At 43.2% G+C, this 26,531-nt stretch overlaps 1 protein-coding gene across 1 annotated transcript; it reads left to right on the top strand.

Annotated features, from left to right (window-relative positions):
- FOXI2 (forkhead box I2) lies at positions 1-26,531 on the top strand. The gene is made up of 4 exons (XM_033148070.1): positions 1-634; positions 4,355-4,592; positions 23,595-23,616; positions 26,121-26,531. The coding sequence occupies exons 1-4, from the start codon at positions 70-72 to the stop codon at positions 26,529-26,531; spliced, it is 1,236 nt and encodes a 411-aa protein (XP_033003961.1). The 5' UTR covers positions 1-69.

Here is a 26,531-nt window from a genome sequence, read left to right as displayed (position 1 = left end):
CGGCCATGGCTCCTGCGCCTCCGCTGGCAGGAGCGTCTCGGGGGAGCCGTCGGTGCGAGGCTGCCTAGGATGAACGCTCTGGAGGGGCAGCAGCCCCCCAGCGCCCACGACCTGCTGGACGTGGCTGCCGTCTACTGCGACAACCTGAGCCTCTTCCCGCCCCCTCAGAGACCCCCGGGGGCCCACCCCGGCGGCTACAGCATGGGGGAATCGGGAGGCGGCAGCCCTTACCTGTGGCTCAATGGCTCGGCCGTGCCGTCCAGCCCTTACCTGGCCGCCGGGCCCAATGGAGCCGCCGCCGCCGCCTCCTTCCTGCCCTCGGCCTATGGCGCCGCTGGCGCCCGGCAGCTGCTGGGCGCTCCGTCGGCGGGGCCCGAACTCAGCTGGCTGTCCCTGGCAGGCCAGCAGGACTTCTTCAAGCTGGTGCGCCCGCCCTACTCGTACTCGGCGCTCATAGCCATGGCCATCCAGAGCGCGCCCGACAAGAAGCTCACCTTGAGCCAGATCTACCAGTACGTGGCCGGCAACTTCCCCTTCTACAAGAAGAGCAAAGCCGGCTGGCAGAACTCCATCCGACACAACCTCTCGCTCAACGACTGCTTCAAGAAGGTGCCCAGGAACGAGGACGACCCAGGTAAGGGCCACCATCCCTCGCAGGACCCACCGCGTGTGGGCGAGGGCTCTCTCACTCGGTTATTCCACGGGGAGAGAGGGAGCGCGCCATGGCTATTTTGTTCCTTATTTCCTTTATATTCCGCCTTTTCCTCCAAGGAACTCAAGGCTGTGTAAATGGTTCTCGTTTAATCCCCACAACAATCCTGCGAGGTAGGTCAGGCTGAGAGGCGCTGACTGGCCCGTGGTCGCCCAGTGGGTGGATTCGAACCAGGGTTTCCCGAGTCCTGGTCTGACGCTCCAACCACTACACCACACTGGCTTTCATCTTCAGGATTGCTGACCGCGGGTTAGTTGCCCTGTGAGTCACAGTTGGGAGGTGCGTGGTTCGAGCGTGGGGAAACGTGGGTTGTCTTCCCAGCCTTTCGGTGCAAGTTTCTAAGAAATTGGGAGGAGGGGTTCCTACATTTTTGTTTTAGTGTGGAATCAGAGGGTGACAGTTATTCTAGAAGTGGCGGTGTGAAATGTTAGGAGGCACGTTCAAGACGAATTAATGTGGATGAGATCGCCCATAACGACAAATTTCACAGCACAAGCCACAGCAAGTGTACTTAGAAGAAACGCCCGCCGAGTTCAATGGAACTTGTTCCCAGAGCAGGCGTGCTGCAGGTACGATCACGCAAGTTGGCTCAGGAGTTACTATCAAGTCCATTGGACTTGTCCAGGGAAGGTGTGTTTGCATAGCAGCCTGCCGCACTCTGTGCTGTATCAGTCAGATCGATTAAAGGACATGCCCTTCCCCAAATTTCCATGCGAAGGTGTGTTGTTGTTGTTGTTGTTTTTAGCGCTTTTAAATACATTTAAAATATCCTGCCCTATTCACAAACAGAGCAGTTTAAAAGGTGCCCCCTGCCTTTTAACATGTGCATTTCTAAACTAGAAATGATTAGACATTACAGGGATAATGACATTATATTCTGGCTTGATTAATTAATGCAGCGCACAAAGTATCATATGTTTAAAGATGCTTAAACCGTCCTTCATCAGCTATCAGTTAGCATAAGTCAACCTGAACAAATGTCTCCTGGTGGCTCCCTGTACTCAGTCATTGTTTGAATCTAAAACCACCTGTTCACCCTGGCTTATCACAAATCAATCTCCCTCTTCTTTTAGATGGTATGCCTGTGAACAGGACCTATTTTATTTTATGTTTGTTTGTTTTTATCATCTAACAATTTCAGTTACTTTATAAGTACTCCTACTAATAATAATCTTTACATTTCTTGATAAGTTTTCATTGAAGGGGGGCAGGGTTAAAATATATATACACACACATCCCAAACACTTACTGGTTTAGACATCTCCTTTAGGGGGGATGCATGGAGACAAGCCAAGGGATAGGAGCCTATGGTTTCATCTGTGCATTGCCCTTAAACATGCTGTTGCATGGATGAATGTAGCAGTGGGAAAGATCCAGCTCCCACTGAAGCCAATGGCCACATTCTTGCTAAGCATAGTGGAGCAGGACTGCACCCGACTTGTCTGCAGCCACCTTGACATCTAAACGCCATTCAAATCCACTCCCACTCTGATTTGCCCCATTGCTGAGATGAAAGTAGTGGCTTTATTATCATGTTCCCTTGATTTGACTACAGTAATGGAATACAAAGGCTACTGCTTTCAAACTGGGTGTTTTATCCAGTGTTTTAGTGATCAGCAGACTAAAAGCAGCTGCTCTCTTCACACGAGTCAGAAAGCACATATGAAGCTCTCTGTCTTTATTTGTGTGCATGGGGTGTGTATGCTATTTGTTTGGTAAAGGAAATGGGAAGGGAACACCTTTGAAGGCAAGTGTACACTTTAGCCAATGAAACTCTTGCATTTCTCCACACATGGGAAAAGTCATAAGCATTTTTACAGCGAAATCCTATGCCTGTTTACACAAAGTAAGGCCCTATGGCTGTTTACACAAAGTAAGCCCCACTAAAGTGGGTCTTATTTCCAGATAAGTGTGCAGAGGATTGAAACTACAGGTAGATCTTCTAAGGGTAGGTTAACATCAAACTGTACTGCTGGTGTAAAGTGTGCAGTCACAGAAGCATGTACGGTAGCTAAAGCTGCAATCCTATGCACACTTGCCTGGGGGTAGGGGGGAGCCCCACTAAACATAACAGGAGTAAACATGCATAACATTGCACTTAAAGAAACTGAGCTGTGAATCAAGGCATCCTCAGCTCAAATCTTGCCTCTGCCATGAACTCACTAGGTAGCCTTCGACAAGCCACGCTTAGTTTCAGTCTAAAAGTGCTATACAGGAGATAATATTGCTTGCCCTGCATGATTATTTTAAAGATTGCAACTAGATAATTCCTATGATGCATTCTGAACCTTTGAAACCATTGTACAAAGGATTATTTGTTGCAATTATTACTATACGAAGAAAAGACTGCTAGCATGAACACATCAGGTTGTGCTTTGTCCCATTAGCAATACAGTGGTACCTTGGGTTACAGACACTTCAGGTTACAGACTCCACTAACCCAGAAATAGTACCTTGGGTTAAGAACCTTGCTTCAGGATAAGAACAGAAATTGCGCGGTGGCGGTGGCGGTGGGAGGCCCCATTAGCTAAAGTGGTACCTCAATTTAAGAACAGTTTCAGGTTAAAAACGGACCTCTGGAATGAATTAAGTTCATAACCAGAGGTACCACTGCAATGCTTTGAAATGATTATCTAATAGATCATTATCCATATGACATATTCCTCAATATATATGATATCTGAAGGTGCTTATTGAGGATGACATGGTCTGGTATCGTTATAGTAAGTGTGTGACCTGAAATGTCCCAATTAAGATCAAGGCACCTTACTTCCAATGTTTGGTAATCAGGATAGAAATATAAATGGCTTGTTTTAGCAGAATCATATTACAGCACAATCCTATGCATACCTACTTAGAAGGAACTTGGTAGTTCAGCAGAACTTGTTCCCTGGGAACTGTGAACATGATTGCAGCCTTAGATACTTTTGCCTGCATTGAGGGAAGTTTTAATTCACTTTGAACCATCATAATAGGGAAGAATAATCAAACTAATCAAATTAAACATTGAAATAAAAGATGGGCATTGTATTATTTAATAATGTCTATAATGAACAGCCATCTCCACAGGGACAATATTTATTTATTCTAATTTATAATGTATTCTTTATTATTATTATTATTATTATTAGAAATAAAGTCCCACAGAATTGCAGTATGAATTACTTCCATATTTGTGTACAGTGCCAGACTATTATTTCCAAACCACACATTCCAGGTTGATATCCCTGAGGGCCACCATTTGCTTGCTCTAAAGTACCGGTAAGTCTGTTGACTCAACTGAACTGTGTTGAAAGATGAACGGTAATTTAGGAAGAACAGCTTTACAACCATCACACTTACCATATTGGGTTATAGCCAACTAAGACATACTCAGAGTAGAACCAATGAACTCAATAGACCTAAGTCAAATATGACTTGGTTATATATCATCCATTACAAGGTGGGGAGAGGGGAGCTTCTGTTGGCATATTTAAAATACTGGAGAGTCATGCAGGAACATGAATTTGCATTCACCTGATGACGGCTGCTTGCTTTACTGCTTCTGTTTTGACCCATTGGCCTGGGCTGTCCAGAAATGTCTCACTTTCAAAATGTTCTTTGCCTGCCTGTTCAATTCACATGTGTTTGGTTGGTTCATAGGTAAAGGCAATTATTGGACCCTGGATCCTAACTGTGAGAAGATGTTTGATAATGGCAACTTCAGGAGGAAGAGGAAAAGGCGATCTGACCTAGCAAATGGGCCTGGAGTCCCTAACAAAGTGGAAGACAAAAGCAAGAGCTGTCTTGCCCAACAAGCCCCAGACTTGGGCTCTGCTGAACTGCCCTGCTCTCCAAGTCCTATGAACCACTGCAAATCCTCCAGCCGTTGTTTATCTACGTTTGTCTCCACCATGAATGCTGTGGCCCATGGCAGAAACGGCTTCCCCAGGCAGCTTTCGGGGGGGTTGGGGGGCGAACTCACATCTGAGAGGCAGAATGGGCCTGGGTTGAGCTCTTGCTCTGCCTCCATCAGCAACCCAGTTTCAGGATTCGAACTCAGTCCTCAGTCCCACTCCAAGATGAATTACTATGCGAGTGCAAGTGGACAATCAAACTGGTTTGGCACCCCGGTCCTGAGCACCTTCAGTGTGAACAATCTGATTTATAGTAGAGAAGGGACAGAAGTTTAGAATGGTGGTCAAATAGCCTTTGTTTGAAGTAAACACCATAAGCAGCCTTTTTTTGGGGGGGGGGGAGTGCCTAGTCAGTGTCTTCAGAATTTTCAGTCCTGGAGCCCACATTTAGCCCCAAGATGCAACCTGAGGCATACTTTTAAACTGTATTAATTCAGTCATTTCTTCCCTCTCCCTCTCATTTTTTCCTTGCCTCTCTTCCCTTCTGTATCTCTCTCTTTAAAACACAAACAAACAAAATGGAAAGAAATGTGGGTGGTACTACTCAATTTAGACCAGATATCAACAACTCAGTTGTGCATTGTGATGCCAGCAAGTGCCACTGGTAAACAGTGACTCTTTAGTTGAGGCTAAGTGGGGTGCAAGAAGATCAACCCACAAGATACTATTCACTGTACTTTGCACATGCCACATTGGCTTCAATCAGCTTACACAGGAAAACTTCCTAGTGGATTGATTCTGCCACCTGTCAGTTAGAAGCAGGAGGTGCCATTTGTTTGTGGTTTTTCCCACCTCCTGTACCAAATTAGGACAGTGTGTTTCTGTGCCCAACATCAGCAGCTTTACAAATTAAATTAAACAACCAAATGCTGATAAAATGTACTTCTAACCAGGTGGTACAAACCAGAATATACCCTCCACCCACCTTTTTACCATGTAATCCTTAGCATGTTTGCTTGAAAGCAAGTCCCATTGGCTTCGCTTGCTTTCAAGGAATTGTGCTAAGATCCATGGTTTTCAGTTAAGGATCCTTCTCTACTCTCGTGTAGTAGCTTTGTTTACAATCTTGATACTACGCATCGTGGCCTTAGATCCTTGATTCTAACAAATGCACTAATCTACAGCATAGAGCTATTTTGAAATGTGTATATAATAGCTGAGTTTGGTAGAATTAAATCAGTTTTAACTGTATTTTGAAAAAACATCAGACTTCTCTTAGAGTTTTCTAATTAAGTGTACACTGCTGCCATGTTACTGATCTATGCAATGAACAAAATAAAATGCTGCCTCTTAAATTGTCTCACATCCTAAATCAGCATACAAGTGTTGTTGTTGTTTATGTCTTATTTAATTTTCAGGGGTTAAGCTGAAGATGGGCTCCTCAATGGAGCCCCAGCAGTGTCAGGGTTCTGTCTTGGAATATGCCAAGTAACAACAAAAGGGCTGTCACATAGATGATTGAGCAAACTTGTCTTTTGCTGCTGCAGAGGGGTAGGATCCAAAGAAGTGGGTTCAAGTTACAAGTAAAAAGAAGGACGAGACTGTGAAAATGGTGGACTCTCCTTCATTAGAGGTTTTTTCAGCAAAGGGCTGTATAGCTACTTATCAAGGATTCCATAGCAGTGAGTTTCCAGTAGGTTTTACTTCCAAGTAAATATGTATCAGTTCTGGCAATTGCATTACCACTGCATAGCCACATTAAGTTCTTGTATGTCTGGGATTAGAGATAAAGATGACCAGTTCAAAAGGTGTGATTTCAAGTGAGCTTTAAGCCTAAAACCTCTTGAGCGAGAAATAAGCCCTAAGTGGGGATAAGCAGAGAATTTTTTGGGGGGTAGGGGGTGTCAAATAATTGACAAACTATCCTGGATTTCACAAGCACCAGTTTCTGTAAAACACACACACAATAACACAATCTTTTTACCCTGCTTGTAAGCAAATTCTGTTGAAATCTGTGGAACTTGCTGTAGATGAAATGCTAGGCATGAAATGTGTATATATAACAATTATTTTCATGGCTTTTACCCATTTGCAAGCTGCAGTTTTTGGCATTTGTCAGAAGAGTTTTATTTGTGATTTAAAAAACAACCAGAAATGAAGTAAAGTGGGTTTAAGCAAACTTTGCCCTTCAAGAAAGTTAGAATAATCTGCGTAAGTGGATGTGCTTCTTTGCAGGACAGAGGGGTAAATAAATACAATGTGGAGGTCAATAAAAAGGTGACAGTCTTCTACAGGGATTTGGCTTGAGCAAATCAATGAAATGATATTGCTACAAAAACAACTGACAGTGCACATGTCTACCCAAAAGTAAATCCCACTCAGTTAAATGGGTCTTATTCCCAGGAGTGTAAAAGGTTGCAGTCAAACAGCCTTACAGCACCTTAAAGACGAATAAATATATTAAAGCTTCTGTGGTCTTTGGTGCAGTGGAATATAATCCCTTTACAACTGAAAACTTTTTCCAAGTCCTTCAAGGCAGCCCCACTGAAGTACCGTACACAGCGCACCTAATGTGCATCTCAAAAGCCTTTGCGTTGTAGGTATTTCAATAGGCCAACCTGTGCTACAGTGACAGACATCAACATCATTATTGCCAATGTGTATAGCAGTTTAATAACATCTCCAGAAACTGACTGAAAGTAGAAGTCCCTGAAAAGATATGATCCTGCAGCAAAAGCCCATGCATGTTACTTAGAAATAAACCCCACTGAGTTAAATGGTGTTTCCTTCAAAACAAGTGTCAAGGATGGCAGCCAAGTACGGGTAAATGTGCAAGTGTTAGCGAACTTACTCAGAAGTAAATCCTACTAGACTCAATGAGACTTACTAGCTATAGTGCCTACAACTGCAGCTTTACAGGCTTCCTAGATGTGTTTCCTCAGGTAATGAATTCCACTTCAATAAGATTTTACTCCCCGGTAAGCATATGGGAGATTTACACCTTAATTTGTTGCCCACACACTTGAAATTTGTTATCAGATCCACTGATACAGGACATTATTGTTATTATTAAACATCCGCATTCTCTAGAAAGCGCAAAGCCTATTCCATTCATTTAAAGGGAATTTCGGTTGACTTCCAACTCTCAGTTGAAGCCCCTCTTGATTTTTCACTGCGCTTTCCTTTGGATAACGCGATCAGGGTCCTACGAGAAAGTAGACGGCACTGAAGTAGCGAGATTACTTCGGAGAAAGTGAACAAATCTCGCCAATCCCACTGGGCTCCACTGCCCCAAAACAAGTGCTAAGGATCTCTTTCATCCGTTCGGGAGAGTTACAAGCGTCTCCATTCACGGCCATCGGCACAGCAAAGGGGAGACGAGCCCGCTTGTTTACGCGCCGGCAACTCTCCGGCTCCTGTTTTTTCACACTATGCGACCAGGGGGCAGGTTCGCGTGTCGAGCACCCAAATAAATCCCCGCCGGTCGGCAAGTTTGTAAATAAAAACTCCTTTCTTTGGACAAACACAAAAGATCATCTTTGTGTCCGCCCAGGGAGCTGGGACAATAATTTATAGGAAGAATTTTGGGGATTTAATCGAGCGTCCAAAATTAATCCGCATCCCCGCTGAGGAGCCCTTTAATTGCTCGCTTCCTGAATGCTAACCTCTTTTGTGGGAGAGAAATGTAGAGAACAAGCCCTTGGCCGTCCAAGTGGCGAAATCGCAACGGAGGTGGGGCCCTTCAAAGTCGGTCTCACGCAAAGGAGGGCTCTGTCGCGAAAGGAGGACGAGGAGAATTAGCAGCGAATGGGCAGGGAAGTGTCCCCTGCCTGCCTTGCGCTCCGTTCCTTGGGCGATCCACGAAAAGCCAATGATTCCAAGTAAATGTGCTTAGGATCCGGATGTGGCGATCCTGACCATGTCTGCTCTGAAGTACATCCCGAGAAGATTCATGGGACGTAATTCACTGTGTAGAATAAGACTGCAACCTTACTCAGCCCCACTCAGTGCGTGGCTCTATGTAGCTACAACCCTTACAAGTCAACAACAAAGCCATGGCTTCTCCATCCCAGAATCCTCAGAATCCTTTGTGGCATTTTGGTTGGCTGTAATAAAGTTATTGCTTAACTGGGTTGTTGCCATTTTTTCCGTATATGGCTGCTTTTTTGCGCCTTAGTCAGTGCGCATCGTAGGAAAGAAGTCTGCCTTTCTTTCACTGAGGACTTACTCCCCGCATTTATTCCTGTGGCATTTCTGTTGAATTAAAAGTAGATTCACGCTTTTAAAATGGGACTTGCTGCGTCCCGTTGGTTAGAACCGGACTTTTGGAAATGCGGTCACTTCAGGTCTTGCTTTTTAAAGCCACAAAGGCGCCGTGAATGATCCCCTTCGAGTGCAGGGTTGGCTAGGGTGGGATTTCCGTCGATTTTGAGGCAGCTACCTCGGTTTAATAGACGGCGATTGGTTTTAGGAAGAAGCCGTCTGGACTCTGGAGCGAAACAATGTGTTAATGCGCTTTCATCCGGCACCGAGGTGATTCTAAAATCTTTTTTGATATCTTACAGAGAGGTTCCTAAGCTTCCTTGTTTACTCGGAAACAAATTCTGCCGAGTTCAAGTCCAATCCTAAATCATGTCTACTCAAGTCAGAAGTACGTTCCACTGAGTTGCAAGGGACTTATTCCCTACGTAGAGTCTAAATTAGATACTTAGCTTTGCAAGTCACCCTGGTAATGCGTTTTGAGATAGAAATATATTATTAACGTGTCTGAGATAGAAAAATTATAAATAAATGAAATTCTGTTTTGTTTGGGGTGTGTTAGGAATTTGGCGGTTTAGCTTCTGGGATTTAGACTGCAATGCTATCACGCTTTCCCCAAAAAGCAGTCCCTTTGATCTCGATTATATTTGCGACCAGACATTTATACGACTGCACTGCCTGCCATGGTCGCTGTTTCCAAAATTACATGTTCGGGAGCAAAGAAATCCTCCTACCCTCCTGTTTTCTGCTTTCAAGACTGGGCCTTCTCGCTCCCTCGGTCGCCTGTCACTTCCATAACCGTGGCTCGCAACAATGGCCCTAATTAAGGCAGGGCTGGGGAGAGAGAGAAAGGGGGGGGGGGTGACAAGAGTTCAGGTTAAGGCTGTTCTTTTGATGATGGCGCCTGGCCGGGAAGGCGGCTGACTTGGCGAGCGAAGGAGCCGGGCGCTCTCTTGACACCGCGCAATGCTAAACCCGTTTCCTCGGAAGCAAAGCCGCGGATGTCTGTGAGACCGACTTCCCTGACAGCGTAAATATAGAACTGCAGTCTAGGTAGTTGTGCCACTTGTTGGCGTGTCGCTTGAAGTGGAATTTTTAAAGGACGGGTTTGTTTGCCTTTTTTGAGATTTCTTGCATAATCTGTTCAAGTGACCTGGACACGTCGAGTTTCTAAAAATACCTTCTGTTTTGTAACACCTTCGTTGAAGGAGGGGGGGGGGCTTCAATACACTTTCGCTTTTTCTGTGCCACTGAATTCCACCTGGGATGTTATGCGTTAGGATGCCAAGAGAAAAATGCCTAAACTCCAGTTTTTCACATTGCTGGAGTACATCAAGCTTTAGCAATATAAAGGCCGGAGTCCGTTATATTAGTAGTAGTAAACAAGCCTCATTTAATTCAATGGTGCTTACTTCTGAGTAGAGATCCGCAGTACACTGCAATATACATTTACCTAGACTCCCATTTAAATCTATGGGATATATACAGCAATTTCCTGGATCCCTAGGAAGTTCCACTGGGGCTCTCAGGATTTAGGATTACAGCTTTCTTTTGGAATAAACATACCGGTATATACATTTGGAGTGTGCGGAGGTTGCGCACATTTGTTGCCTTGGGCTGACTGTTTGCATTCTTTAATGTTCTAAGTGTGTAATGTATATAGGAAGCTTTTCTGTTACCGTGTGTGTGTGGTGTTGTTGTTGTTGTTGTTGTTGTTGTTGTTGCTACGATTGTACATAGGGGAAATGTCTTGCAATAAAACTTAAGGCATGCTTTTGCAAAGGCTTATATGAATACAGGCTTGGCGGGCCACGTTGTGCCGCAGCCCGCAGCCGGGCTGTAGGCAGGATTTTTTTCCTTTCGTTTTGTTTTAGAAGAGGGAGACAAAACATTTATCCTGAAATCAAAGGAAGTCGATAAAGCGAAACACCTCCTAATTGATTCCCACTGGCCCGCGTTGTCCTCGTCAGCAGGCTGGGGGAAAGCGAAATGGACAAGGAGGCCGCAAACAAGCCCGCCGCTGCCTGCGCAGAGACAATAGGCCTTGCCGGAGAGAGAGGACTCCTCCTGCGACAGGAGCGGGACCCGCTGACCCCGGGAGCCGCATTCTCGCCCTCGCGGAGGTGCATCGCCAAGGACTGGACTCTGAGCCAAAGGCAAGCTCGAAGGTGGGGGCGGGTAGTTCCCGAGGGACAGACAAGGACAGCGAGAGGGATTATTTCCTGATCAAGGCATTTTTGAAACGACACACATGCACCCCTTGAGTTGTAGGCACTGGCCTTAGTATTATTTATTTATTTATTTACCGCCCTATACCCAGTTCACAGAATAAAATCAAGATATAAAAACCACAAAATACATAATAAAAATAAAAACAACAACCCAATACCCCCCAGCACATTTTAAAAGGGCATAGGGTTCTTCCACATAGCTGTTCATGGAGGGGGGAATCACGGATCCTCATGCATGACGATTTTTCACAGCATTGCCATGACTTTGGGGGAGCAATGGCACCCCCATTTTAATCTGGATTCACCATCTCTGGAAAAAGCCAGATATCTTTTGTTGCACCGACCCATTTGTGATATCTGAATTTCCTGCGTGCAGCATTAACCCCCACTCCCCGAGAATTTATAAAACACCTTCCTTCGCCACCCCAGAAGAACTATAAAGTTTGCCCCTCACAGAGTTACAGTTCCCTGCAACCTTAGCAAACCACAGTTCCCAGGAAATGTAGCGTGCGTGCTTGAAATATGCTTTAACTTGATGGTGGGTACACAACCTTAAAATACAAAAGAGGGCAGGTGTGGCTTAATGGCTAGATGTGGGAGAGGCCTGACTTCAGTTCTTCACTCTGCCATGAAGCTTGCTGAGGAGCCCCAAGAGGCTCACATGTCTTATCAGCTTAACCTTCCTCACAGGGTTGTTGTGAAGACAATGGGAGGAGGGGAGATGTATGCTGCCTTTGAGCTCCTTGGAGAAAAGGTGGAATAGAAAAGTGATGAAGAATAATGAAATCAAACACTGTGAAGCCTTTCACTATGTTGAGTGTAGCACTCCTCCAGGAAATACATTCTCTCTGTGTGTGTGTGTGTGTGTGTGTGTAGTGGCGTAGGAAGGTGGGGGCGATGGGGCCTGGTAAAACCCCGAGCATGTTGTGGAATGAGGCAGCCTCGCTCCACAGCCCGCTTGCAAACCTGCTTGGCGGCCTGCAAGCAAGTCGCGGAGTGAGGCTGCCCCGCCCCACAGCCCATCTGGGGTCCGCTTGCCAGCGCTGCGCGCCACCGGCGGGATCCCTAGTAAGCCGCGGAGCAAGGCCACCTCTTCTGGAGGCCGCCCACCGGTGCACACCGCTCCGCTGCGCCGGAGCGGTGCACGCCGCCGGCGGACCCTGAGCAAGCCGCGGAGTGAGGCCGCCCCGGTACACGCTGCTTAGCAGTGTGGATGCACAGCATCATGACGCAAACCACGACCACGGGTGCTGCCGAGTTCGCCGCCCCGGGCGGCCAAGCAGCTTTCTCCGCCAGACTCTCTCTCTCTCTCTCTCTCTTTAGTATATATAATTTTCATTGATGAACTATTGGGCATGGAGTGTGTTGAGAGTGTGTGCTCCATTGCTTTGAGGGACAAGGTCAAATTCTTTGCAGGGTTGCCAAATTACAAGAACACTGCTATGAATCTTGCTGGCGCGTTTGCTGCCAAACCCCATGGTGCTGATGTCAAGAGGCTCATAAGTGCCAATGTTGTGCTCAGAAGTAAAAGCTGGGCCCAACTATCTGTGAAACAGAAAACTTAAGTCATTATAGCCATTAAAAATTTGCCACCATTAATTGAGTGTGACCCCACACCAGTGGTATTGTACTGGCTGCAAAAGAAGAAGAAGAAGAAGAAGAAGAAGAAGAAGAAGAAGAAGAAGAAGGCACATAGCTTGGACCTGAGGCACAAAAGCAGAAGTACTTTAAGGGTATTTACAAGGATGTGACAAAGTATTACCTGCTCAAAGATGAAGGAGAAATAGAGGAAGTTCTGGACATAAAGAGCAAGGTGTTTTAATATAGTTTGGGCAATTTAAGTACAGAAACTGAGTGCATTCTACCCATATATATATAATTTGTGTTCCTGACATTACCTGTTAAGTGCTTTTTAAAAACATGTGGTTTTAATGTGTATAGTTTTCCATCTATTTTTCCAAGTGTACATTATCAGCTTTTCATATGCACAATCAGTCGGCTGCCTGCCCTGCACCTGCACACTAAAAAAAAGACTGAACTCAATTCTGGTATTGAAAACCTGACCTCTTAGGGATGATCACTGATGGCTTTTATCTGGCTTTTAATATGTTGCTGCCTCTTTTAGTTATTGTGTTTGTTTATTTTATTTTTTTAATAGTTTTATTTTCATTTAAATTGTTTTTTTTAGTAAACCGCAGGCGTGTTTTTTTTTAAATGGCATTTTAAAAGATATGTTTGTGTGATATGTAGCTTGGTCCTCATTCATATCAATTTCAGCTGGTGAGAGATGCAGCCTGACTTGCCGGTGCTATCGTGTATCAGTGATGGATGGTGTTGGGCCACAGTGCTACAACCTTTTGCCAAAGACACCATGCCACAGTCTGCCTGCAGTGGCTCATAGGACTTGATTACAAATCAAATCGACACATTAGCCCTATGCAGGCATTACAAGTGGGGGGGGGGGGAGTAGGAATGTGCATGCTGGTTCTGCTCCATGCTGCAGTAGTTTTATTCATTTACCAGGGTTCTGAAATGTTCAGAGAGTCTCTATATAGACAAAAGTCTCCCCACTTGGGACAAGTCACCTTCCAAGCAGAGTGCATCCACACTGCAGTTTGGACATTATATTTGAGATTTCTCATGACATAAAAAGCCACTCCTGGAAAATTAATGGAATGCGATGGAATATAGCTCATGTTTAGCACTCATTTCCATGTTATTTGATTACAGGAAAAAAAATTGTTAACTTGGAAAATTATGGGGTTTTTGCATGGCACTTTCCTTGCCCTTTTCAAAGGTTCACATCACGGCTGCTCATATGATGAACCACAAGGCAGCATACCAGGATGCACTGCTCTCCCTCACCCATTTCAAGGCTCCCACTTTTTAAAAAAGTTGGCCTGACTAGAAAGTCTGCTGTTATTCTGGCATAGAAAGCCATGGCGAAAGGTAAAAAAAAATGGCCGAATGTAGAGGGTAAGTATGGAGGAGAGATGAATCGTGCGGGGACCACAGTGCGCTTGTGCATACAGGGTGTGCAGAACCAACACCTCTGTTGGCATCTGTTCACATTCATGGATAGTTGTTGTTTGAATGACATTTACTGCAACATGGCGCTATAGCGGTTGAGATGTGACGGGGCAGGAGCTAAACTAACACATTAAACCCCACGTATGAATGCAGCCAAAGTTAAAGATACGGTGAGCATGGGAGAAAGAGCTAAGCAGTGCATCACCACTGCTTCCCACGTGTTTAAACTGCCTTAATTGTCACTTGCAATTTATTGGGGCAATAAATCCAAGGATGTTTAATTAACTTAATTAGCAAATCAGTTTGCACTAACATAGAATAGCAATTAGGAATTCTGAAGAAGAAGAAGAAGAAAATGGGTTGCTTATTGTGGGTGGGAAAACTGAGATAAGAAACGTTAGCAAAGAATGATTCTGGGCCACATCATGTAATTAAATAAATGTTCCCTAAACTAAATCTGGGAAGGAGACGTTCTTCTTTGGAGCTGGTAGTGACACACAATCACAGTTGTTGTTCTTATGGTAAGCTTTGCCTTGCATTAGGTTTCACTTATGGTAATTTATCACCTTTACTCTGACTTTTCACTCTTGAATGCTCCAGTGCTCTTCACCTGCCTAAGGCGTGCATTAACGCGAGCATCTGAGCCCAAGTATCTCTGGCTGTTTGACTGACTTAACCTTGGGGTGTTGGTGGGAAATGTCTTTGCTGTGATAAGCCTTGGGGCAGATTTGTTTGGATTGCAGCAAAGGCAGAAACAACCCTAAGAAGGAGTATATTTAATACTTTAATTGAAGGTTTCAGATTCACAGCAGCAATTTGAAATTAAATTACATAGGCTGGAAGTGTTTCCTTTGCAATCTGCACCTGCTGGAACCAAATCAATATAAGATTGTCCTAATAATAGCAGGTAGGTTAGTTAAGCAGTTTCTGGAATTCCTGGGTAGTAGCACCAACCAGGAAGGAGAAACATCACAGAGATATTGTGGCAATAGTTCCTCCTTGTAAATATTTGTGGAGGGGATTTCGTCTTTGGGAAGCAAATTTTGTAGAGAGTAGTTGCCAGATGGATCACTTCTGAGGCTCGTTGAAACCAAACGCTTACTTGGAGAAACTGACTGACAGACTAATCCTAAATGAATACAAAGAGTACGAACATAAGAACCTGACAGGATGGGAAGAAAGATCTATCTAGTCCTACCTTTCCCAGTCCAGTCTTTCCCAACCAACCCTGGGCTCGTTGGGGGCTATAATGCACTGCAGCCCCAACCAGCACAACTGTTTCTAAACATGGCCCTACAGATGCTTCTGGGGAGCTTACAAGAGGGGCATAAAGTCCCTTGTTATTTCTCTCAACTTCTGCTACTTGCAGATATTTTGGCTCAGACTTCATTCATTTATTTTATTTTGTTACATTTATATCCTGCCTTTCCTCCAAGGAGCTCTGGGTGGCCTACTCTCCTCCCCATTTAATCCTCATAGCAACCCTGCAAAGCAAATTAGGCTGACAGATTGTGATTAACCCAAGGGTCACATAGCGAGCTTCACGGTTGATCTGGGACTTATTTATTTCATAAAATTTATACACCGCTTGATGTTTTAAAACACCCAACCCTTAAAGTGGTTTACAAAAAGATCAAGAAGAAGAAAAAATCCTACTTTAAAACATACAAAAAGTTAAAATGCGATTATCCTAAGGGTAATTGATGGGGGTTGGCTTCAAGTTACAGTGGCCGAAGTGTCCTGAGAAAACAATTTACTGTGATTAAAACCTAGATCTCTTGGTTAAAACATGTCTGCTCCTGTCCCTTGCCACCTGCAGTTAAGCTCATAGTGCTTCCTTAGCTTGGTGTTGCATTTTTAAAAATGCATTGGTTGCTTTAAAAATGAAGCATTTGGGGGACTTAAAAAAATGCAAGGGTTGTTTTAGCTGCAGCATTTGTGGATTTGCATCTCTGTTGACATGAGAATCTGGCAGCATGCTGAAGGTGTGAGCTTTTAGCTGGCTGGTGCTGGGAATTTGATAGGCTGCTTTTCTTCCCTTCAACCATGAAGGGAAGGGAGCAGAGTTGAGCTGAGTACATGTGCATACTCAGGCATGAATCTTCCTAGCCATTTCACTCCTCTGCGAGGCCTTTTAAAATGCCCAGGGGATTCCCTGTGGAACCCGGCACCTGCGTGAGGGCGCCTGGTTGTTTCCCTGAGAATTTTGCACCTGGGGCCACACCCCACTTCCCCCACACACATGGTCTACCACTGCATGATGCATCTAAGATGTGTTGTTTAGAAACTGAAGGAAGCTTTCTCCATAAAAAGCTAGGTTTTAACTGTGGGCCTGGTACGAACTGTCAAGCACTGGCCATGGGTCTCAGTGGCTTGAAAGGGCGACAGCCACATTCATCTCCATCCCCGCCTGGATGCTTTTCAGCAGTGGGCAGTCTTGCCGCTTTTCAATGGGGGCTAAGCTCAGGTCCCACCTCTTTTTACACAGTGCCCTGTTCTGTTGATGTGTGAAATTTATTGGTGTAGTCCAGGGAGAACTTCATGATGAGGGTAACTTAGATCAGTGTTTTTCAACCACTGTTCCGTGGCACACTAGTGTGCCGCAAGATGTTGCCTGGTGTGCCGTGGGAAAAATTGAAAAATTCAAGAGAATTACTTTATATATAGTCAATATAGGCACAGAGTTAAATTTTTTAACATTTTCTAATGGTGGTGTGCCTCGTGATTTTTTTCATGAAACAAGTGTGCCTTTGCCCAGAAAAGGTTGAAAAACACTGACTTAGATGAGGAACAGCTTGGCTTCCATTCAAAAGTTCTGTTGTCTGTTCACTGCAGAAGCATCTTTGCATACACCCCAAGTGTGCTGGACATTCAATTTTTTATTGCTAAAGAACAGCGGCCATTTTGGTTGGCATGATCTCACATGATTCCCCCCCTCCAGGCACTTTTTGGGGGGTGCCATGCTACAGCACAAAATTGTGTGAGATCATGGGAACCAAAATGGCCACCCTGCTATCATGATAAAAATGCAGGAAGATGGCATCTGGGAAGGTGGCATCCTTGATTTTGGCTTCAAAGTGTTGGAGGGTTTGTGTTTGGGGCACTGAGTGGCACCATTGCCAAAACAGTGATCATGTTAAATAACACATGTGGCAGGGGTTGTTGGGAGCTGGAGAGCCATCAGCTCCATGGCAACCCCCTCCAAAAAAAGTCTGGCCCTGCAACTATTGCCACCATTTCCCTCAAAGACAAGGTTGGATTTGGAAAGCTAGGTTTTAACTGCTTAACAGCTGCTTAAGCAAAGATGAATCATCAGGCCTGTGCTGCCTTCAGGCCTTTTCTGTCATTTCAAAAGTTTGTGTTGACGTGTGCAGTTCAAAATAGGCCTTTTGGTTTTTGTGATGGATTCAGCTGCTGCAGCCATTGATTGAACAAAGCTCACATCTAGTCAAATGCTTGTGTATTTTCAGGGAGAGAAATTCTACCTGTTGCATCGGCTCGCTCTCATCCTTGCCAGCACGCATCATTCTCAGCCCTGCTGTGACACGAAGAAACAGCTGCTATAGGCAGAACTTCCATATTTAGCGTTAAATGGGCCATATCCAGCAGACATACTCACATTGCCTTAATGTTACACTCTTGTCTAGCTTTGTAATCCAAGAGTGCTGCAATGTTTTGACAGCTTGCTCTGAGATTAACACTTACTTTCGGAGTTCCTATGCAGGCATAACATTATAGCTACTGTACTTGGATGCAGGAAGAATGTCTACACTTAACCCTATTGTGAAGGGAAGAATTATGACTATTATATGAGACATTTAATGGTCAAAATGGCATTTCCTCTGCCCTTTATGAGTTCCATTTAAGTGGGTGCATGTGTCTTGCATCCTGTAAATTAGGTATGCTGAAGTGGTGGTGTTTTTGTTTTTTTTTAAGTGGTCTGCTACAGATAGGTACAATGGCTATAATTTGTATATTGTATTTGTGCAATCTTTAAAAGAAACAAATCTGCTTCCATTTTCCCAGATGGTGATATTCAGCTGAGAGAGACAATTGTGCTGCTTAGACCAGGGTCAGGTTTTTGAGCTTGTGGGTATCCATCAAAAATAGAGGGAATGATTGTTAGGAGGATATGAAGTGAATGGGAAGCAGGGTTCCCTCCACCCTTTCGGCTTTCCCTTTATCCATAGGAACATCAGCTTCAACAAATCAGTGCTGTTGACTATAGTTGTTCAGGCAGCTTAAGTATTTGCATTAGGAGCACATGCACTTCCCCACTGGTGAGATGAACGTGGCTTGCTTCAGACATTTTGAACATGTGCAAATATAAAAAACCCACACATCTGGTTTTCACGCACCCCACTATTGTCCAGGGCCATTAACTACATAATCTTTGAGTCAATGTCCCAAATAACAGCATCTGGCAATGTGGCAAAGTTCCTTGCAGTGCTCTTATGACCCACATTTGGTCTCAGTGACTACTTAAAGAAGTGCAAAAACATCAAACAGATTAGGTGGCTTTCTCTGAAATGGAAAAATTCAGAAATATATATCTATAATTAGATGTGAATGAACTGTGATTTATCATGATAAGGGAGTCAATTTAATATCTTTTTTAAAAATCTAGCAATATATATATATATACTATAGCACAAACAGAACTTGGGTCATTTTGCAATTGTGTGAAAATTCTGCTTGGTTTTGCAGTCCTGGTGAATGTGGACCTGTTTCTAATCTCTACGGGCAGTTAATTATTGGATTTTCTTGAATGATGACAGGTAGGGCAAAGCCTTGCTGTTCTATGAAGAATGGGGACTTCATTTCACACCAGTAGTAAAAGAGGTGATATGTACATTTGATAGCTGAGCCTAATGCCGCTCAACAACCGTAAATTGTATCAGTTACATAATTTTGCAAACTGTACCCATAAAAAGCTACTATCTCTGAGAATGTCTGCTTGATGAGAGAATCCTGCTGCCACCCTCTGGGAAATGGTTGATAGTGAATCATCACATATTTCAGGTTGGGGGGAAAAGGGGGGGTAATGTCTACTGTGAATGTAAACTCCATTTTCCTCTGTCTTTCATTTATCACCACTGTTTATAACAGTAGGGCATTGTCTTTCAACTTGATTTTCATTGCCCTGAATATTTTTTTTAAAAAAAATGCAATTTAATATGTTAATCAGAGCTAGTAACTCGCCTAGCTATTACACATAGTACAACTTATATAAAATGTAAGGTATCTTACATTTCTGGTTGGTTGTGCAGAAATAACTCTTTCCAAAGGGCTGGCTTGACCATTAGGCAACATGAGGCGACTACCTCAGGCGGTAGATTTTATAGGGGCGTGGCAGCATTGACAGCCCTCTGGCTATTCCTTCTAAGACCTCTGGCCATTCCCATCTGCAAAGCCTGCTCTGGCCACCCTATGCTGCTGACTTCTATGCCTAGAATGGGGAAGGGTATCATTTTGTCCATCACCTCTCAATATCTTGGGCCAGCCTTGTTGGAATACAACTTTGGTTTGGATCCTTAGGCACTCACTTTTTAAATTCAAGGGAGGAGATTTCCCAATGGGCCCCCATCTCCCAGGAGTAGATTTTCTGTGAGGAATGCAGAGGTAAGGGAGACAGAAACAAAACTTCGTTCAGTGAACACCAACTCTGTTCCTTCACAGACAGAAAGTTAGGGTTCAAGCCTTTGTCTCAGACAAGAGTTTTCCCCAGCCCCAGCTGGAGACACCAGGGATCGAACCTGGGAGAGGGACCTTCTACCACAGATCTAACAGATCTATCTGTGGTTCAGGTATACACATAAATGGGAAGCAGGTTTGTGCTGAGTAGCGTTTTCCCCTTAGCGCCAGAATTTGCAGTGCAAATGTCTGAAGTGAGCCTTCATTGTACAAGCTTCTGCACAATATGGAACCCTGCATAATCTTGTATTCTGATTGCATGGAAGCCTCTATGCACAAAGACTCCCCTTCCTTCAAGACTCATTGCAATCACTGATGCCAGGGGGTTGAAACTACTTGCAACTGGTTCACTCCTCTCATGGGTGTACAGTTAAACCATGAGTAGAACCTCCACTATTGGAGGCAGTGTGCTTACGAATACAGTTGCTAGAAATTGCAGGAGGGAGCAGCTCAGGTTCTGCTTGTGTGCTTCCCATAGGCATCTGGTTGACTGCTGTGAGATCTGAATGCTGGACTAGATATATCACAGACCTGATCCAGCAGTGCTGTGCTATTATTCTTTTAGAACACCTGAATAAGGCTATTCTTTGCATGCAAAGTATTAATTCCATCACAGGGCCATGCCTTTTTACTTCCGTGCTACCAATATTGTTCAAGCTACAACAGAAAAGCACCAATAAATTACAGTACAGTATCTAAGGATTTTCACACGTATTTTTCCACCAGATGTTTCTAGAATTCCTCTGTCACCATCCTAGCATCTGTTGCGTGATTGTTAAAGTATCCTGCTCAGAGTCTCTTCATCCTCCTTACACTGTGTAGAAATATAAATGCTAAACTAGAGGTTGGATCAACTGTGTTAGGTCCTTTCTGATATTTACAGTTGAAAACAGGTAGCAGAAGTGATGAGAACGGCAAGTTTTTACCATATAATGCAAAGGGATCCAGTCGATCCTTTTACCGGGGCTCATCAATTTTCAGGATATGTTCTGACAGCTTTTCCTCCTGCTGGCTGTAAAATAGCCGAGCAAAAGAGTTTGCTAAGGGGTGATATTTCATGCCTCTAAAATTTTCTCACTGTCGAGAAATTCTGAAAGAGCATGTGTTCTGTATTTCTCCTTAAAAGGGGACAGTGGGTTAATTTGTCTCACTGTTATTTATTGGTTGACTTATTTGACTAACAGCTTTGCTGCCTTTGATTGGGAACATTATTATTTTTTGGTAAAAAAAAGAAAAGGGGGGAACGAATTTCTGAATTGCAGAAGTCCATAGCCAAAGGGGGATTTGAACCCTGGCCTCACTATAGCACACGTGGTGGTGCTGTGGAAATCAATAACTGTGTGCACAGTTCATCCATTCCCATTGATGGAGAAAGGTAATTTTTACTCCTGAATTAAAGTACTGTAATAATTTATATTTTAAACTTGCTACAAAATATAGGAAGCCCTGCTTTGCCCAAACATCTGTTGCAGCAAGAAAGTGTTATGTCTTATGTGATGTTCATTAAATGCACGCTCACAAACATGTTTCTATTACTTGGCTTATATAGCATGCTCTTTTGATGATATCATAAGCTTATACTTGCCTTCTCAGATGTAAAACACACTGAGTTCAAGGGAACTTGTTCTCAGGTGAATGGGTAGAGGGTTGCCATCTTAGGTGCTTATTTCATTGGCCAGAGCACACAAATACAGTAAACTCAAAGAAAATCCCCTCTTGTCAATGTAAATGTCCCTGTGAATCTGGAGAGAAAGAATCAATAAATCATGTTCTTATGCATTGCTCTTTTCATTGCGATGTACATAAGATTTTTTTTTAAAAAAAACCTTTTTACAGAAATTCCCAGGACGATCAGATGGATTGGCTGTTGCATGTAAAACTTGACAGGGACTTTTATAATTTCTTTTTTTTATGCTAGAGTGGCTGGGGCAACCCAGTGTGATGGGCTGGGTACAAGTAGAAGTAGTAGTAGTAGTAGTAATATGATACAGTTATTAGTAATTTTCTTGCCGTTGTTTCCTATTTTGTTTTGTTTGGTACTATTTTATATATTTGAATGAACTTTCTTTTTGAACACTGACCATTGAGCATGATAAAGAGATGAATTGACTGAGTAGACTCCTTACATTAATATATACCTTTATTGTTAAATTGTTTTTTAAATACCTGGTGTCTGTCCCTGATTAATAGGCAGAAGACAAATGCTAGCTTAGATATATGCATGTATATTATTCAGTTTTGTGTTAGCCCCAAGCCATGTTTTGATAGATAGCAGGGTGATTTTTTTCGACATACAGAACAAGGCTGGACTCCTGGCTGGCCTTTGTTTTAACTTTCTGTTGTCAATTTATTTCTGCCCTTCCAAACTTAATGTGATCTCATCATAAAGAGCTGGCAGCAGAATGGCCGGAAGCCTGAACTTTAAGCATAGCACTTGTGATGTATTGAGCACTAATTGCTTAATGTGATCGTGTCTGTTGATCGTGGTCTTTCCTACAAAAACTAGATGGATAACAGTTTAATGTAATATGCATTCACAGGTATTGTTCTAGAGTATTCTTCCATTGGCTTGTGCACTTTAACTGAGTTAGGCTACAGTTGTCAATGTGCTTAAGGAGAATAAATATACCTATCTAACTGCAATTAATGGATCTTCTAAGTGGGCATGTTTACAAACTTCTGCACTTAAATTAATTACTCAAAATCTTATCAGGCCCACAATATATGAAAACCTCTTAAGGTCATGAAGTTCAGCAAGCAGAAGTTTAATCAAAATTATTTCTCCTATTCTCTTAGGTTATATGTTTAAAGCAGAGATGAGGAACCTGTGGCTATCCAGATGTTGGCCATCATGGCTGGAGCTGCTGGGAATTGGAGTCCAGCAACATCTGGAGAGTTGCAGGTCCCCCACCCCCAATTTAAGACTCCAAAACTATACTTTCCTATCCAAGAGTAAGCCCAAGTGACTTAGAGAGTTGGTATGGTGTAGTGGTTAGAGTGTCAGACTGAGCCACCAGGGTTCAAATCCCCACTTAGCCATGAAGCTGACTGGGTGACCTTAAGCCAGTCATAGCCTCTCTGCCTAACCTCCTTCACAGGGTTGTTGTGAGAATGAAATGGGGAGGGAGAGAACCATGTCCACAAACTTGAGTTCCTTGGATAAAGGGTGGGATATAACTGTAAATAAATGGAACTTAATTCTGAATGGGCCTGAATTAAGTGTGCACATATGAGTAGGCCTGATATAAAAGGCATGAGTAGATAATAGTAACTGAATCAGGGCAATGATACTCCTATATAAGATTTGGACCATAATATTGCTATCATATTTTATCAGGTAGTTCAGAAGTGGTGAGAAGTAGCGTTTTGTAAAAAAAAAAAAATCCCTCAACCATTCCCACTCAATTCATGAGAAAAGAAATTGCATTAAAGACTTATCAGAGGGAATAGAAAACCTCTGTGAAATTCTTATGGGTGGGTGCAGGATTTTTGTCACACTTCCCTAACTTTTGAGATGGCATCAGTTTTACAAGGCATCTCAGCAGTGGCCTGCACTCTTCAGCCGAAGATTCCACCTAAACATTAGAAAGAACTTCCTGACAGTAAGAGCTGTTTGACAGTGGACTTTGCTGCCAAGGAGTGTGGTGGAGTCTCCTTCTTTGGAGGTCTTTAAGCAGAGGCTTGACAGCCATCTGTCAGGAATGCTTTGATGGTGTTTCCTGCTTGGCAGGGGATTGGACTGGATGGCCCTTGTGGTCTCTTCCAACTCTATGATTCTATGATTCCCTAGGTGTCCATGCTGAGGTAATTCTTCCCATGGGGATTTTTCAGATCAGGAAGTGCAGGCAGCCAGGTAAGCTGCAGTGTGCTGAAGAAAAGTTTTCAAGAAAGAAAAACATCCACACCACTCATGGACAGTGATAAGGCAGGCTCAAAAACCCATACCCCATTCTAAATTTTAAGGAAATTCTAAAGTGTCCCAAGAATAAAGCAGAAAAAAAATGGAAACCTCCTTCTCAATATACGGAAACATTTTGAGAAATTTGAAGGACAGATTTTGGCAGTAGTAAGAATTGACAAAATCTCGTGATATGCATTAACATAGACAGACTTTTATTATTATAATGCCCTAAGGTGAAGCCTAATGACAATCTTGTTTTGTTTTTTGTCTTCGAGAATACTTCAAAAAGTAATTTAAAAATCCATTATAGGAAAGACAGAGTGGAAATGTAAACAGGGCTTGTCTTTGCACCAGATGCTATAATGTGTACTGGTCTGTGGCACAAACAATACCTTAGAAATAGTTGTACCATTATTTCCTAAGGTAAGCATATGCTTACCTTTAAACCAACCAGAAACTTTTATTAGGCTCTTTGTTTTATCCTTAGAGCCGCAATTTCTCAGATTGCTCCCTGTTTCACTGGTGCCCTCAATCCTTTGACACCTGTAAATAAATATGTTGCCAGTGCCATTGGGCCAATGCTAGAGTGCAGCTTTCCCTCACACAGATTTGAATGGGTCTTGAGCACTGAAGCACATCCTGCCTCCCACCACTGTTGCATAGCCCAGAGGCTTGCAAACAACTAAAGAAAAAGGCAATTAACCGTATCACTTCAGAAAAGCCCGAACAACTTCACCATATTAAAAATAATTACAAAACAAGTGGAGGTTTGGCAAGAGGAAGCAACAACCTGAACAAATTAAAGGAGATTTGTAGGAATTATTTATAGCAACAAAAGTTGGTGGGTTTTTTTTAAAAAAATTCTTCAGGAGTGGGGTGATCTGCCAAATTGTTATGCAACAATCACCAAGACAGATGAATAAACCTCAGCTCTGCAGAAGAGTATATTTAATTATCAGCCCATTTCTGCTAGACACATGAGACAGAGACACCACCCACAAAGTCTTGTAAAATGTCACTGCATCAAGCAGAAGGCAGTTGCAAGAATATTAGTGAAATGAATCTGAGGCTTCTCCATAAAGATAATATCCATTGAATAAAGGGGATGTGAACATAGCCAAAGCTGTACCTACAAAGTCTCTTGGATTTTTGTCAGAGATATTTAACAGCATACATTTGTTGCAGCTTTCAAGCTGCCAAATTACATTTTAAAGTTGCCATGGAGGAGATGCCAGAACTTATGACTAGTGCAGGGAGGAAAGTGCCAAGGAGCTAAAACCTAGGACTCTAGCAAAGGGATCAAATGGCATTATTCTCTGTGACAGAGAATTCTCGTAGTTTCCCAGAAAAGGAAAGTCCTTGCCTCTGTTCTCTACTGTGCACCAGGGCCACTTCTACAGATAGCCAAAAAGTATTTTGTAGCTCCTTGTCCTGCAGGGGGCATTTGTTGATATTAGAGGCCAATTGGGTCCTTTTGGGTCCATTTAAAAAAAATAATACAATTGTCGTTCTGAATGAAGTAAGTTGTCTTATTATTTATTTAGCATTTATTGCCAAAACAGACTTCTAACTAACCAGTTTCCAAAATAAAAAAACCAAGCACACCATTAGTAAAACAACAACAACAACAACACAGAAATTTAAAATGCAGAATAATTAAAATTCACAATAAAGCAATCATATTTAAACAAAAATGTAAACATCTAGAATTAAAATAAGAAATCAAACGGTTCCATTAACGCAACACAGCCGCTCAAGCAGGCAAGAGAACAAAAGGAATGTCTGTGCAAACAGGTGCATCTTTAAAATATGGTGGAATGGCAATACTGATATCACCTCTCATATTTCAGGGGGGAGTGCATTCCCCAACATTAGTGCCACCAGTCAAGAAACCACAAGCTCCATGTCAGCACAAGCACTTACGTGGTGCTTTTCACCAGGAGGCTAGGAGATCAACATTTTAATAAAATTAATATAAGGATGCTCACTTTGGTCAGGCCCTTTGGTTTGCAAAAAATTAGCTGTCTGTATGCTGGCTCCATTATCCATTTTATTTCTAGGCTGCTTTTCCAGGCAGTGCCTACACAGCTCACCACACACAAAAAGGCTCCCAAATAGCAACAGTACAAAACCTAAAATCTCCTGGCACATATAAAAGCCAATTAAAAACATACCCAGCCAGCCACTTAAAAATGTTTTCCATAGCAACATCAAGCTGCAGCTCAGACAGTACAGCTAATCTCAAAGCAAAATCAGCACCTGAATCTCTTTATTTTTTAAAAAAAATTGTCTTTAATGCAACCCTAAATGTCCTTACCTGGGAGTAAGACCCATCGAACTCAATCAGACTTGTGTCTCAGCAGACATGGATTGCACTGTTTGTCTGCCATGTCAATGTAACATTTACATTAGCAAGATAATGAATTTTCTGCTTTATTCTATCCTACCTTTAACAGCTTTCTCCCACCAGAGGGGAGAGCACTGAGCGGAGGGCACAGGCCTGGACCCTTCCCTCATACGCGGGTGGGTGTCGCCTTCGACACTGCGCCCAGTCTCCTGGCCCACAGGATCCTTCCAGTGACATCTCAGAGCAAGAAGCCAAACAGAAGGAATCAGAAACAGGGAATAACATTCTGGCTCAACTTTTGGATCAGGCAGCTCGTGCCAGATTAAGTAATTTAGCGCTTGTGAAACCGGAAAAAGGCAAAAGCAATGGAGAATTACCTTATACAGATGGGCAGTTAGGTGGGAAGGTAACTGAACAAGCGTTGATAGAAATACTTGAAAAAGTGAGTCAGCAAACTGACAAGAAAACAGCGGTAAAGTTCAACAGAAGGAAAGTTTTGGATCCTGATAAGGAAGATTAA

This window comes from Lacerta agilis, chromosome 5 (genome assembly GCF_009819535.1).
Source record: "Lacerta agilis isolate rLacAgi1 chromosome 5, rLacAgi1.pri, whole genome shotgun sequence".
In the NCBI taxonomy this organism is placed as follows: domain Eukaryota; kingdom Metazoa; phylum Chordata; class Lepidosauria; order Squamata; family Lacertidae; genus Lacerta; species Lacerta agilis.
Note: the sequence above shows the minus strand (reverse complement) of the source record. Positions and strands in the feature narration are given on the sequence as shown.

What these genes read in the sequence shown, in the direction of transcription:
- FOXI2 (XM_033148070.1), top strand. Translation starts at nt 70, where the DNA reads ATGAACGCTCTGGAGGGGCAGCAGCCCCCCAGCGCCCACGACCTGCTG. An exon ending in CAGGAACGAGGACGACCCAG is followed by an intron (nt 635 to 4,354) that starts GTAAGGGCCACC and finishes GTTGGTTCATAG; the next exon opens with GTAAAGGCAATTATTGGACC. An exon ending in TCCAGCCGTTGTTTATCTAC is followed by an intron (nt 4,593 to 23,594) that starts GTTTGTCTCCAC and finishes GGGATTTTTCAG; the next exon opens with ATCAGGAAGTGCAGGCAGCC.